General features: G+C 50.0%; 1 protein-coding gene across 1 annotated transcript in view; it reads right to left on the bottom strand.

The window, feature by feature from the left end:
- The window catches only part of lin9 (lin-9 DREAM MuvB core complex component), a 203110-nt gene that overhangs the window by 81926 nt on the left and 104922 nt on the right, over positions 1-16262 (bottom strand). The window contains exon 10 of the mRNA XM_070884578.1: positions 11656-11757. Within this exon, the coding sequence (XP_070740679.1) occupies positions 11656-11757 (102 nt within the window). The remainder of the gene's footprint in view (positions 1-11655; positions 11758-16262) is intronic.

Raw genomic sequence — 16262 nt, 5'->3', positions numbered from 1 at the left:
GCCAATTATTCAGTCCCATTCACCAGGTAGAATGGTGCCCATTACTCAGTCGAATTCACCAGGTAGGATGGTGCCCATTACTCAACCCCATTCACCAGGTATGATGGTGTCCATTGCTCTTTCCCATTCACCAGGTGGGACAGTGCCCATTACTCAGTTCCATTCACCAAGAAGGACAGTGCCCATTACTCAGTCCCATTCACCAGGGAGGATGGTGCGCATTACTCAGCCCCATTCACCAGGTAGGATGGTGCCCATTACTCAGTCCCAATCACAAGGTCGGACAGTGCCCATTACTCAGTCCCATTCACCAGGTGGGAAAGTGCCCATTATTCAGTCCCATTCACCAGGTAGAATGGTGCCCATTACTCAGTCCCATTCAGCAGGTAGAATGGTGCCCATTACTCAGTCCCATTCACCAGGGAGGACAGTGCCCATCACTCAGTCCCATTCACCAGGTATGATGGTGTCCATTACTCAACCCCATTCACCAGGTGGGACAGTGCCCATTACTCAGTCCCATTCACCAAGAAGGACAGTGCCCATTACTCAGTCCCAATCACCAGGTAGGACAGTGCCCATTACTCAGTCCCATACACCAGGTAGGATAGTGCGCATTACTCAGTCCCATTCACCAGGTAGGAGGGTGCCCATTACTCAGTTCCATTCACCAGGTAGGATGGTGCCCATTACTCAGTCCCATTCACCAGGTGGGACAGTGCCCATTATTCAGTCCCATTCACCAGGTAGAATGGTGCCCATTACTCAGTCCCATTCACCAGGTAGAATGGTGCCCATTACTCAGTCCCAATCACCAGGTAGGATGGTGCCCATTACTCAGTCCCATACACCAGGTAGAATGGTGCCCATTACTCAGTCCCATTCACCAGGTAGGAGGGTGCCCATTACTCAGTTCCATTCACCAGGTAGGATGGTGCCCATTACTCAGTCCCATTCACCAGGTGGGACAGTGCCCATTATTCAGTCCCATTCACCAGGTAGAATGGTGCCCATTACTCAGTCCCATTCACCAGGTAGAATGGTGCCCATTACTCAGTCCCATTCACCAGGGAGGACAGTGTCCATTGCTCAGTCCCATTCACCAGGTGGGACAGTGCCCATTACTCAGTCCCATTCACCATAAAGGACAGTGCCCATTACTCAGTCCCATTCACCAGGGAGGATGGTGTCCATTACTCAGTCCCATTCACCAGGTAGGATGGTGCCCATTACTCAGTCCCATTCACCAGGTAGGATAGTGCCCATTACTCAGTCCCATTCAACAGGTAGGATAGTGCCCATTACTCAGCCCCATTCACCAGATAGGATGGTTTCCATTACTCAGTTCCATTCACCAGGTAGGATGGTGCCTATTACTCAGTCGCAATCACCAGGTAGGACAGTGCCCATTACCCAGTCCCATTCACCAGGTAGGACAGTGCCCATTACCCAGTCCCATACATCAGGCAGGATGGTGCCCATGACTCAGTCCAAATCACCAGGTAGGACAGTGCCCATTACCCAGTCCCATACATCAGGTAGGATGGTGCCCATGACTCAGTCCCAATCACCAGGTAGGACAGTGCCCATTACCCAGTCCCATACATCAGGCAGGATGGTGCCCATGACTCAGTCCCAATCACCAGGTAGGACAGTGCCCATTACTCAGTCCCCTTCACCAGGTAGGATGGTGCCCATGACTCGGTCCCAATCACCAGGTAGGACAGTGCCCATTACCCAGTCCCATACATCAGGTAGGATGGAGCCCATTACTCAGTCCCATTCACCAGGTAGGATGGTGCCCATTACTCAGTCCCATTTACCAGGTAGGATAGTGCCCATTACTCAACCCCATTCACCAGGTATGATGGTGTCCATTGCTCGGTCCCATTCACCAGGTGGGACAGTGCCCATTAATCAGTCGAATTCACCAGGTACGATGGTGCCCATTACTCAACCCCATTCACCAGGTATGATGGTGTCCATTGCTCTTTCCCATTCACCAGGTGGGACAGTGCCCATTACTCAGTTCCATTCACCAAGAAGGACAGTGCCCATTACTCAGCCCCATTCACCAGGTAGGATGGTGCCCATTACTCAGTCCCAATCACAAGGTCGGACAGTGCCCATTACTCAGTCCCATTCACCAGGTGGGAAAGTGCCCATTATTCAGTCCCATTCACCAGGTAGAATGGTGCCCATTACTCAGTCCCATTCAGCAGGTAGAATGGTGCCCATTACTCAGTCCCATTCACCAGGGAGGACAGTGCCCATCACTCAGTCCCATTCACCAGGTATGATGGTGTCCATTACTCAACCCCATTCACCAGGTGGGACAGTGCCCATTACTCAGTCCCATTCACCAAGAAGGACAGTGCCCATTACTCAGTCCCAATCACCAGGTAGGACAGTGCCCATTACTCAGTCCCATACACCAGGTAGGATAGTGCGCATTACTCAGTCCCATTCACCAGGTAGGAGGGTGCCCATTACTCAGTTCCATTCACCAGGTAGGATGGTGCCCATTACTCAGTCCCATTCACCAGGTGGGACAGTGCCCATTATTCAGTCCCATTCACCAGGTAGAATGGTGCCCATTACTCAGTCCCATTCACCAGGTAGAATGGTGCCCATTACTCAGTCCCAATCACCAGGTAGGATGGTGCCCATTACTCAGTCCCATACACCAGGTAGGATGGTGCCCATTACTCAGTCCCATTCACCAGGTAGGAGGGTGCCCATTACTCAGTTCCATTCACCAGGTAGGATGGTGCCCATTACTCAGTCCCATTCACCAGGTGGGACAGTGCCCATTACTCAGTCCCATTCACCATAAAGGACAGTGCCCATTACTCAGTCCCATTCACCAGGGAGGATGGTGTCCATTACTCAGTCCCATTCACCAGGTAGGATGGTGCCCATTACTCAGTCCCATTCACCAGGTAGGATAGTGCCCATTACTCAGTCCCATTCAACAGGTAGGATAGTGCCCATTACTCAGCCCCATTCACCAGATAGGATGGTGTCCATTACTCAGTTCCATTCACCAGGTAGGATGGTGCCTATTACTCAGTCGCAATCACCAGGTAGGACAGTGCCCATTACCCAGTCCCATTCACCAGGTAGGACAGTGCCCATTACCCAGTCCCATACATCAGGCAGGATGGTGCCCATGACTCAGTCCCAATCACCAGGTAGGACAGTGCCCATTACCCAGTCCCATACATCAGGTAGGATGGTGCCCATGACTCAGTCCCAATCACCAGGTAGGACAGTGCCCATTACCCAGTCCCATACATCAGGCAGGATGGTGCCCATGACTCAGTCCCAATCACCAGGTAGGACAGTGCCCATTACTCAGTCCCCTTCACCAGGTAGGATGGTGCCCATGACTCGGTCCCAATCACCAGGTAGGACAGTGCCCATTACCCAGTCCCATACATCAGGTAGGATGGAGCCCATTACTCAGTCCCATTCACCAGGGAGGATGGTGCCCATTACTCAGTCCCATTTACCAGGTAGGATAGTGCCCATTACTCAACCCCATTCACCAGGTATGATGGTGTCCATTGCTCGGTCCCATTCACCAGGTGGGACAGTGCCCATTAATCAGTCGAATTCACCAGGTACGATGGTGCCCATCACTCAGTCCCATTTACCAAGTAGGATAGTGCCCATTACTCAGTTCCATTCAACAGGTAGGATGGTGCCCATTACTCAGTCGAATTCACCAGGTAGGATGGTGCCCATTACTCAACCCCATTCACCAGGTATGATGGTGTCCATTGCTCTTTCCCATTCACGAGGTGGGACAGTGCCCATTTCTCAGTCCCATTCACCAAGAAGGACAGTGCCCATTACTCAGTCCCATTCACCAGGGAGGATGGTGCCCATTACTCAGTCCCATTCACCAGGTAGGATGGTGCCCATTACTCAGTCCCATTCACCAGGTAGGATAGTGCCCATTACTCAGCACCATTCACCAGATAGGAAGGTGCCCATTACTCAGTCCCAATCACCAGGTAGGACAGTGCCCATTACTCAGTCCCAATCACCAGGTAGGACAGTGCCCATTACTCAGTCCCATACACCAGGTAGGAGGGTGCCCATTACTCAGTTCCATTCACCAGGTAGGATGGTGCCCATTACTCAGTCCCATTCACCAGGTGGGACAGTGCCCATTATTCAGTCCCATTCACCAGGTAGAATGGTGCCCATTAATCAGTCCCATTCACCAGGTAGAATGGTGCCCATTACTCAGTCCCATTCACCAGGTATGATGGTGTCCATTACTCAACCCCATTCACCAGGTGGGACAGTACCCATTACTCAGTCCCATTCACCAAGAAGGACAGTGCCCATTACTCAGTCCCAATCACCAGGTAGGACAGTGCCCATTACTCAGTCCTATACACCAGATAGGATAGTGCGCATTACTCAGCCCCATTCACCAGATAGGATGGTGCCCATTACTCAGTCCCAATCACCAGGTAGGATGGTGTCCATTGCTCTTTCCCATTCACCAGGTGGGACAGTGCCCATTACTCAGTTCCATTCACCAAGAGGGACAGTGCCCATTACTCAGTCCCATTCACCAGGTAGGATGGTGCCCATTACTCAGTCCCAATCACAAGGTCGGACAGTGCCCATTACTCAGTCCCATTCACCAGGTGGGAAAGTGCCCATTATTCAGTCCCATTCACCAGGTAGAATGGTGCCCATTACTCAGTCCCATTCAGCAGGTAGAATGGTGCCCATTACTCAGTCCCATTCACCAGGGAGGACAGTGCCCATCACTCAGTCCCATTCACCAGGTATGATGGTGTCCATTACTCAACCCCATTCACCAGGTGGGACAGTGCCCATTACTCAGTCCCATTCACCAAGAAGGACAGTGCCCATTACTCAGTCCCAATCACCAGGTAGGACAGTGCCCATTACTCAGTCCCATACACCAGGTAGGATAGTGCGCATTACTCAGTCCCATTCACCAGGTAGGAGGGTGCCCATTACTCAGTTCCATTCACCAGGTAGGATGGTGCCCATTACTCAGTCCCATTCACCAGGTGGGACAGTGCCCATTATTCAGTCCCATTCACCAGGTAGAATGGTGCCCATTACTCAGTCCCATTCACCAGGTAGAATGGTGCCCTTTACTCAGTCCCAATCACCAGGTAGGATAGTGCCCATTACTCAGTCCCATACACCAGGTAGGATGGTGCCCATTACTCAGTCCCATTCACCAGGTAGGAGGGTGCCCATTACTCAGTTCCATTCACCAGGTAGGATGGTGCCCATTACTCAGTCCCATTCACCAGGTGGGACAGTGCCCATTTCTCAGTCCCATTCACCATAAAGGACAGTGCCCATTACTCAGTCCCATTCACCAGGGAGGATGGTGTCCATTACTCAGTCCCATTCACCAGGTAGGATGGTGCCCATTACTCAGTCCCATTCACCAGGTAGGATAGTGCCCATTACTCAGTCCCATTCAACAGGTAGGATAGTGCCCATTACTCAGCCCCATTCACCAGATAGGATGGTGTCCATTACTCAGTTCCATTCACCAGGTAGGATGGTGCCTATTACTCAGTCGCAATCACCAGGTAGGACAGTGCCCATTACCCAGTCCCATTCACCAGGTAGGACAGTGCCCATTACCCAGTCCCATACATCAGGCAGGATGGTGCCCATGACTCAGTCCCAATCACCAGGTAGGACAGTGCCCATTACCCAGTCCCATAAATCAGGTAGGATGGTGCCCATGACTCAGTCCCAATCACCAGGTAGGACAGTGCCCATTACCCAGTCCCATACATCAGGCAGGATGGTGCCCATGACTCAGTCCCAATCACCAGGTAGGACAGTGCCCATTACTCAGTCCCCTTCACCAGGTAGGATGGTGCCCATGACTCGGTCCCAATCACCAGGTAGGACAGTGCCCATTACCCAGTCCCATACATCAGGTAGGATGGAGCCCATTACTCAGTCCCATTCACCAGGTAGGATGGTGCCCATTACTCAGTCCCATTTACCAGGTAGGATAGTGCCCATTACTCAACCCCATTCACCAGGTATGATGGTGTCCATTGCTCGGTCCCATTCACCAGGTGGGACAGTGCCCATTAATCAGTCGAATTCACCAGGTACGATGGTGCCCATCACTCAGTCCCATTTACCAAGTAGGATAGTGCCCATTACTCAGTTCCATTCAACAGGTAGGATGGTGCCCATTACTCAGTCGAATTCACCAGGTAGGATGGTGCCCATTACTCAGTCCCATTCACCAGGTAGGATGGTGCCCATTACTCAACTCCATTCACCAGGTATGATGGTGTCCATTGCTCTTTCCCATTCACGAGGTGGGACAGTGCCCATTTCTCAGTCCCATTCACCAAGAAGGACAGTGCCCATTACTCAGTCCCATTCACCAGGGAGGATGGTGCCCATTACTCAGTCCCATTCACCAGGTAGGATGGTGCGCATTACTCAGTCCCATTCAACAGATAGGATCGTGCGCATTACTCAGCCCCATTCACCAGATAGGAAGGTGCCCATTACTCAGTCCCAATCACCAGGTAGGACAGTGCCCATTACTCAGTCCCAATCACCAGGTAGGACAGTGCCCATTACTCAGTCCCATACACCAGGTAGGAGGGTGCCCATTACTCAGTTCCATTCACCAGGTAGGATGGTGCCCATTACTCAGTCCCATTCACCAGGTGGGACAGTGCCCATTATTCAGTCCCATTCACCAGGTAGAATGGTGCCCATTACTCAGTCCCATTCACCAGGTAGAATGGTGCCCATTACTCAGTCCCATTCACCAGGTAGAATGGTGCCCATTACTCAGTCCCATTCACCAGGTGGGACAGTGCCCATTATTCAGTCCCATTCACCAGGTAGAATGGTGCCCATTACTCAGTCCCATTCACCAGGTATGATGGTGTCCATTACTCAACCCCATTCACCAGGTGGGACAGTACCCATTACTCAGTCCCATTCACCAAGAAGGACAGTGCCCATTACTCAGTCCCAATCACCAGGTAGGACAGTGCCCATTACTCAGTCCTATACACCAGATAGGATAGTGCGCATTACTCAGCCCCATTCACCAGATAGGATGGTGCACATTACTCAGTCCCATACACCAGGTAGGATGGTGCCCATTACTCAGTTCCATTCACCAGGTAGGAGGGTGCCCATTCCTCAGTTCCATTCACTAAGTAGGACAGTGCCCATTACTCAGTCGAATTCACCAGGTAGGATGGTGCCCATTACTCAACCCCATTCACCAGGTGGGACAGTGCCCATTATTCAGTCCCATTCACCAGGTGGGACAGTGCCCATTACTCAGTCCCATTCACCATAAAGGACAGTGCCCATTACTCAGTCCCATTCACCAGGGAGGATGGTGCCCATTACTCAGTCCCATTCACCAGGTAGGACAGTGCCCATTACTCAGTCCCATTCACTAGGTAGAATGGTGCCCATTACTCAGTCCCATTCACCAGGTAGAATGGTGCCCTTTACTCAGTCCCAATCACCAGGTAGGAGGGTGCCCATTACTCAGTTCCATTCACCAGGTAGGATGGTGCCCATTACTCAGTCCCATTCACCAGGTGGGACAGTGCCCATTATTCAGTCCCATTCACCAGGTAGAATGGTGCCCATTACTCAGTCCCATTCACCAGGTAGAATGGTGCCCTTTACTCAGTCCCAATCACCAGGTAGGATGGTGCCCATTACTCAGTCCCATACACCAGGTAGGATGGTGCCCATTACTCAGTCCCATTCACCAGGTAGGAGGGTGCCCATTACTCAGTTCCATTCACCAGGTAGGATGGTGCCCATTACTCAGTCCCATTCACCAGGTGGGACAGTGCCCATTACTCAGTCCCATTCACCATAAAGGACAGTGCCCATTACTCAGTCCCATTCACCAGGGAGGATGGTGTCCATTACTCAGTCCCATTCACCAGGTAGGATGGTGCCCATTACTCAGTCCCATTCACCAGGTAGGATAGTGCCCATTACTCAGTCCCATTCAACAGGTAGGATAGTGCCCATTACTCAGCCCCATTCACCAGATAGGATGGTGTCCATTACTCAGTTCCATTCACCAGGTAGGATGGTGCCTATTACTCAGTCGCAATCACCAGGTAGGACAGTGCCCATTACCCAGTCCCATTCACCAGGTAGGACAGTGCCCATTACCCAGTCCCATACATCAGGCAGGATGGTGCCCATGACTCAGTCCCAATCACCAGGTAGGACAGTGCCCATTACCCAGTCGCATAAATCAGGTAGGATGGTGCCCATGACTCAGTCCCAATCACCAGGTAGGACAGTGCCCATTACCCAGTCCCATACATCAGGCAGGATGGTGCCCATGACTCAGTCCCAATCACCAGGTAGGGCAGTGCCCATTACTCAGTCCCCGTCACCAGGTAGGATGGTGCCCATGACTCGGTCCCAATCACCAGGTAGGACAGTGCCCATTACCCAGTCCCATACATCAGGTAGGATGGAGCCCATTACTCAGTCCCATTCACCAGGTAGGATGGTGCCCATTACTCAGTCCCATTTACCAGGTAGGATAGTGCCCATTACTCAACCCCATTCACCAGGTATGATGGTGTCCATTGCTCGGTCCCATTCACCAGGTGGGACAGTGCCCATTAATCAGTCGAATTCACCAGGTACGATGGTGCCCATCACTCAGTCCCATTTACCAAGTAGGATAGTGCCCATTACTCAGTTCCATTCAACAGGTAGGATGGTGCCCATTACTCAGTCGAATTCACCAGGTAGGATGGTGCCCATTACTCAGTCCCATTCACCAGGTAGGATGGTGCCCATTACTCAACCCCATTCACCAGGTATGATGGTGTCCATTGCTCTTTCCCATTCACGAGGTGGGACAGTGCCCATTTCTCAGTCCCATTCACCAAGAAGGACAGTGCCCATTACTCAGTCCCATTCACCAGGGAGGATGGTGCCCATTACTCAGTCCCATTCACCAGGTAGGATGGTGCGCATTACTCAGTCCCATTCAACAGATAGGATCGTGCGCATTACTCAGCCCCATTCACCAGATAGGAAGGTGCCCATTACTCAGTCCCAATCACCAGGTAGGACAGTGCCCATTACTCAGTCCCAATCACCAGGTAGGACAGTGCCCATTACTCAGTCCCATACACCAGGTAGGAGGGTGCCCATTACTCAGTTCCATTCACCAGGTAGGATGGTGCCCATTACTCAGTCCCATTCACCAGGTGGGACAGTGCCCATTATTCAGTCCCATTCACCAGGTAGAATGGTGCCCATTACTCAGTCCCATTCACCAGGTAGAATGGTGCCCATTACTCAGTCCCATTCACCAGGTAGAATGGTGCCCATTACTCAGTCCCATTCACCAGGTGGGACAGTGCCCATTATTCAGTCCCATTCACCAGGTAGAATGGTGCCCATTACTCAGTCCCATTCACCAGGTATGATGGTGTCCATTACTCAACCCCATTCACCAGGTGGGACAGTACCCATTACTCAGTCCCATTCACCAAGAAGGACAGTGCCCATTACTCAGTCCCAATCACCAGGTAGGACAGTGCCCATTACTCAGTCCTATACACCAGATAGGATAGTGCGCATTACTCAGCCCCATTCACCAGATAGGATGGTGCACATTACTCAGTCCCATACACCAGGTAGGATGGTGCCCATTACTCAGTTCCATTCACCAGGTAGGAGGGTGCCCATTCCTCAGTTCCATTCACTAAGTAGGACAGTGCCCATTACTCAGTCGAATTCACCAGGTAGGATGGTGCCCATTACTCAACCCCATTCACCAGGTGGGACAGTGCCCATTATTCAGTCCCATTCACCAGGTGGGACAGTGCCCATTACTCAGTCCCATTCACCATAAAGGACAGTGCCCATTACTCAGTCCCATTCACCAGGGAGGATGGTGCCCATTACTCAGTCCCATTCACCAGGTAGGACAGTGCCCATTACTCAGTCCCATTCACTAGGTAGGACAGTGCCCATTACTCAGTCCCATTCACCAGGGAGGATCATGCCCATTACTCAGTCCCATTCACCAGGTAGGATGGTGCCCATTACTCAACGTCATTCACAGGTAGGATGGTGCCAATTACTCAGTTCCATTCACCAGGGAGGATGGCGCCCATTACTCAATCCATTCACCAGGTCAGATGGTGCCCATTGCTCAGTCCCAATCACCAGGTCGGATGGTGCCCATTACTCAGTCCCATTCACCAGGTAGGACAGTGCCCATTATTCAGTCCCATTCACCAGGTAGGACAGTGCCCATTACTCTGTGCCATTCACCAGGTAGGATGGTGCCCATTACTCAATGCATTCACCAGGTAGGACAGTTCCCATTACTCTGTGCCATTCACCAGGTAGGATGGTGCCCATTACTCAGTCCCATTCACCAGGTAGGATGGTGCCCATTACTCAGTCCCATTCACCAGGTAAGACAGTGCCCGTTGCTCAGTGCCATTCACTCGGTAGGATGGTGCCCATTACTCAGTCGAATTAACCAGGTAGGACAGTGCCCATTACTCAGTCCCATTCACCAGGTAGGATGGTGCCCATTAATCAGTCCCATTCACCAGGTAGGACAGTGCCCATTACTCAGTCCCATTCACCAGGTAGGACAGTGCCCATTACTCTGTGCCATTCACCAGGTAGGATGGTGCCCATTACTCAATGCATTCACCAGGTAGGACAGTGCCCATTACTCTGTGCCATTCACCAGGTAGGATGGTGCCCATTACTCAGTCCCATTTCCCAGGTAGGATGGTGCCCATTACTCAGTCCCAATCACCAGGTAGGACAGTGCCCATTACTCAGTCCCGTTCACCAGGTAGGATGGTGCCCATTACTCAGTCCCATTCACCAGGTAGGACAGTGCCCATTACTCAGTCCCATTAACCAGGTAGGATGGTGCCCATTAATCAGTCCCATTCAACAGGTAGGACAGTGCCCATTACTCAGTCCCATTCACCAGGTAGGACAGTGCCCATTACTCTGTGCCATTCACCAGGTAGGATGGTGCCCATTACTCAATGCATTCACCAGGTAGGACAGTGCCCATTACTCTGTGCCATTCACCAGGTAGGATGGTGCCCATTACTCAGTCCCATTTCCCAGGTAGGATGGTGCCCATTACTCAGTCCCATTCAGCAGGTCGGATGGTGCCCATTGCTCAGTCCCAATCACCAGGTAGGACAGTGCCCATTACTCAGTCCCGTTCACCAGGTAGGATGGTGCCCATTACTCAGTCCCATTCACCAGGTAGGACAGTGCCCATTACTCAGTCCCATTAACCAGGTAGGATGGTGCCCATTACTCAGTCTCATTCACCAGGAAGGATGGTGCCCATTACTCAGTCCCATTCACCAGGTAGGATGTTGCCCATTACTCAGTCCCATTCACCAGGTAGGACAGTGCCCATTACTCAGTCCGATTCACCAGGTAGGATGGAGCCCATTACTCAGCCCCATTCAACCTTGCATGAATTTCCTCTGTTTACTCAATATAATTTATGGATTTTACTTACATTCACCAGGTGGGACAATGCCCATTTATAGGAAAGTTTGATATATAAAGAACGCACACACTTACCACCTGGATAAGGAATTCTATCGGAAATCCCCCAAGCGTGTCACCTTCCGTTCCCGACAATTTACTTTTCCAAGGCGACTGACCCAAAAGTGGATCGTTATCCTGTCAAGAGTAAAAGGGGAAATAAAACGAGGCAAAATGAACACAATGCAACAATGGCAGCGAGCATAGAGAAACACGCAGCAATGTCCTCTAATGCAAAAGGTGGATTTATGAAGTCAGCCTTGCCTCAGTGGTAGCACTCTCGCTTCTGAATCCGAAGGTTGTGGGCTCAAGATTCAATCCAGGGACGCGAGCACGTAATGCGTTGATATTCCAGTCAGGATTGCCAAACCTCCCAGATTGTCTGGTCGTCTCCCAGAATGGGGCATGCATGTCCTAGGGTCTGCTGCTGGTAGTGTGGGGAAACCTTCGACCTTTATCGTCTCCCCGTAGCAACGCCTGGTGCCTCTCCCTCCCCTGACATCACCAGCTGCAGAGAAGCCTCCAGTTCGCTGACATTTTCCACCTCCCCCACACCCCTCCCAAACGTCCCACTGCTCTGCTAAGGGGTTCCTGGAAATGGGACAGGCTGGTGGAGGTGCAGCCAGGAGTCCATTTTGGGGGCGGATTGGGGGAGGTGGGTAAAGAGACACAGAGCAGGGATGAGACGCAGGCCTGGATTGGGTTGGAAAAGGGTGAGCAGGGACTCGGGGCAATGTTCCCCCTTATTCTTTTTTGGATGCATGATCCCTTTAAGGGGCTGCACGGCCCATTCACAGCTTTGCGCATACGCAAAACTTTACATTGAAAAAGCTGGTCCCGGGCTGCATGGGATCGGCAGAGGTGCACGGCCCTCTTCTAGGTAACTTTAAGTAGGGGGGGGGCAGGGGATGATAAACGTTTATTTTTAAACACAGCCAGTTGTTGTGATCTGGAGTGCACTGCCTGAAAAAGGCGGTGAAAGCAGATTTAATAACTTTAGAAAGGGAATTGGATAAATACTTGATTGGGAAATAATTTCAGGGCTATGGGGAAGGAGGAAGTGCGACTAACTGGATATTTCTTTCAAAGAGCCGGCATGGCCGCCTTCTTCTGTGCTGTACAATTCTACGATGTTCTCACAAACTCTATTTGTAAAGAAATTCCTCCTAAATTCTTTATTTGATCCAAGCAGTACTGAGGGAATGCTGCATTGTCGAAGGTGCCATCGGTCGGGTAAAATGATAAACGGAGGATTGTCTACCCTCTCAGATGGATGTAAAACGTCCTAAGGCAGTACTAAAGAACAGATTAACTGGTCATTTATCTCCTTGCTGTTTGTAGGAGCTTGCTGTGCGGAAATTGGCTGTGGAGTTCCACTCATTGCAAAGATAACTGTCCCTCAGGATGTGAAGTACGTTGAGATGTTGTGGAAGGTGCTATACATGAATGACTTTCTATTTAATCAGTGCTGTGCTGCTGCAGTACTATTTTCCCCCACTAAAGGGAGCTGTAACATACTGTATGTCAGCTACCTGGCACTGCGTGGTACTCCAATATATTATTCAACCTCACACATTCAGTGCATTGTCCAATCAATGAGAAAACAAGTCTAATCTATTTCAATCACTTTAAGAAAAAGCTCAAAGAAACATCGGAACAGGAGAAGGCCATTCAGCCCCTCAAGCCTGCTCCATCATTCAATCAGATCGTGGCTGATCTGTACCACAACCCCATCTGCCTGCCTTGGTTCCGTAACCTTTAACACCCTTGTCGAACAAAAATCTGTCAATCTCAGTTTTGACATTTTCAACTGACCCTCAGCCGCAACAGCTTTTGCGAGACAGCGTTCCAGATTTCCACTACCCTTTGTGTGAAGAAGTGCTTCCTGATGTCACTCCTGAACGGCCTAGCTCTGTTTTAAGATTAGGCCTCTCCCCCTCCTGTTCTGGACTCTCCCACCAGAGTGAATAATTTCTCTCTATCTACCTTATCTACTCCTTCAATTGTCTTAAACAACTCAACATGGAAGCTTCAACCCAAGAAATATTGTTGGGACTCCGTTGTAAACAAATGCAGCAACTTTACCCCTCCATGCTCCAAACCGAGACAAACCATGCTAAGTCTCCTTTCATGCCACCTACTCTCCCTGGTTGGCCACATACCAAGCCTTTAGTCTCCGCTGATGCGAGTCACCGGGATGGGGAGAAAGCTTGACAATGCTCTGAATGGTCAGATTACATTGTTCCTTCATTTTTCAGAGGTTTGAGGCGAAAAAAAGGGTGAGATGATGCACAGATGTTTATTAATAGCAACATCTGGACTCCCAGAGACAGAGTACAGATAAAGATGTCTTACTACAATTATATCGGGCCCTGGTGAGACTGCACTTGGAGCAGTGTGTACAGTTTTGGTCTTTTTACCTAAGGAAGGATATATTTGCCATAGAGTGCAACGAAGGTTCATCAGACTGATTCCTGGGATGGGGGGATTGTCCAACGTGGAGAGATTGAACAGACTAGGCCTATATTCTCCAGAGTTTAGAAGAATCAGAGGTGACCTCATTGAAACATACAAAATTCTTAAAGGGTAGATGTAGGGAGGATGTTTCCTCTAACGGAGTCTAGAACCAGGGGTCACAGTCTCAGAATAAGGGGTCGGCCATTTAGGACTGATGAGGAGAAATTTCTTCACTCAAAGGTTGGTGAATCTCTGGAATTCTCTACCCCAGAGGACTGTGGTAGCTCAGTCTTTGAGTATATTCAAGTCAGAGATCGATAGATTTTTGGATATTAAGGGAATCGAGGGATATGGGGATAGTGCAGGGAAGTGGAGTTGAGGTAGAAGATCAGCCGTGGTCTTATTGAATGGCGGAACAGGCTCGAGGGGCGAATAACCTACTCCTGGTCCTATTTCTTATGTTCTTAATCCTCACCTGGAGCAAGGGTGCTTGACAGGGTAGATGCAGAGGATGTTTCCCCTTGTGGGGAAATCTAGAACTAGGGGGGCATAGTTTCAGAATAAAGGGTCGCCCATTTAAGACAGAAATGAGGAGGAATTTCTTCTCTCAGAGGGATGTGAATCTTTGGAATTCTCTACCCCAAGAGAGCTGTGGAAGCTGGGTCATTGAATATATTTAAGGTGGAGATAGACAGATTTTTGAACGATAAGGGAGTCAAGAGTTATGGGGAGTGGGCGGGAAGTGGAGCTGAGTCCATGATCAGATCAGCCATGATCTTATTAAATGGCGGAGCAGGCTCGAGGGGCCAAATGGCCTACTCTTGCTCCTATTTCTTATGTTCTTATGAAACACAATCACGTCACCTCTGAATTTCACGATCTGAAAGTCAGTACCCTGACTAAGAGCCCATCCTTCACGAGTAAGCCTAAACAGTTGTGCTTTACAATCATATGTGCTAATCTGGGACCCTAGTAAGAGCTGACCAGGGCTTCCAAAGTCCCGAAAAATCTGAACATAAAAGTGGTCCTGAATAAAAGCCTGTGACGTGAAAGCAAGTAATTACAGTGAAAGCGCAGTGGGACATGGGCATGCTGGAGGTATACCACATAATACTGCACATTAAGTACGTGATACCTGTAGCTTGAAAGGAGATAGAAATGTTGAAGATACAAACATTATTTTCTCGAAGGGTGGGGGCAGTCTGAGTCAGCCTGTCTTCTCCCCTCCTACCCCAACCCTCCTCCCCTCCCCCCACGCCAAACTCCAGAAATCCACTTTCCATTATCTTAGAAACTACCAATCAAAATGCACAGTGCATTTTTGAACCATCTTAAAAAGGGACATTTGCTCAATTTAATTGAAAGCTGATTTTTATTCACTAGTTGGGCTTGAATTTTTCCCATATATTTTAAAATCTTCATTCCCTCAGTAGCAGCAGGAGATTACTTGGAGAAAAAAAAAAGATTAAATAATTTTGAATAAGCCTAACAATTAGGGGAATTGAGCTCAATCTCATTGACCATCAGATTATTCCAGTCAGAGCTGTGGGTAATTGTAAACCACCTTCCAAACTGGTGGTATATTGCTAGCGGCGCTGAGGGAATGGGCGCCCTTTGAATATTCTGAACTGTTACACTAAAAAGGCAAATTGATTTTTGAATATTTTTATTCCATACAATCGATAGCTTTAAGATTAAAATCAGTGACATTTCTGGGTTCACAACAAAATAATTAGACCCAACTCCTGCAGAAGCACTGCTTTCAACTTACTCCCCAGTACAGCCCAAACATCTTCTGCCCCTCCCTAAAACATCATGCTCAGCTTCGGCTCTCTCGCTCCACCCCACCCACCCCCCTCCCGATCTGATGCGAGCTTATGCCATCCCATCGGCCCCCCCCCTTCTGATCTGATCCGAGTTTATACCACCCCACCGCCCCCCTCTCCCAATCTGATCCGAGCTTATACCACATTCAGGAAGGATAGACAGAAAGGTAAAGGAGGTGGGGTGGCGTTGCTGGTTAAAGAGGAAATTAACGCAATAGGAGGGACATTAGCTTGGATAATGTGGAGTCTGAATGGGTGGAGCTACGTAATACCAAAGGGCAGAAAACGCTAGTGGGAGTTGTGTACAGACCACCAAACAGTAGTAGTGAGGTTGGGGACAGCATCAAACAAGAAATTAGG

Source organism: Pristiophorus japonicus, chromosome 7 (genome assembly GCF_044704955.1).
Source record: "Pristiophorus japonicus isolate sPriJap1 chromosome 7, sPriJap1.hap1, whole genome shotgun sequence".
NCBI lineage: Eukaryota > Metazoa > Chordata > Chondrichthyes > Pristiophoridae > Pristiophorus > Pristiophorus japonicus.
The sequence above is the reverse complement of the archived record's forward strand: the minus strand, read 5'-3'. Positions and strand labels throughout refer to the sequence as shown.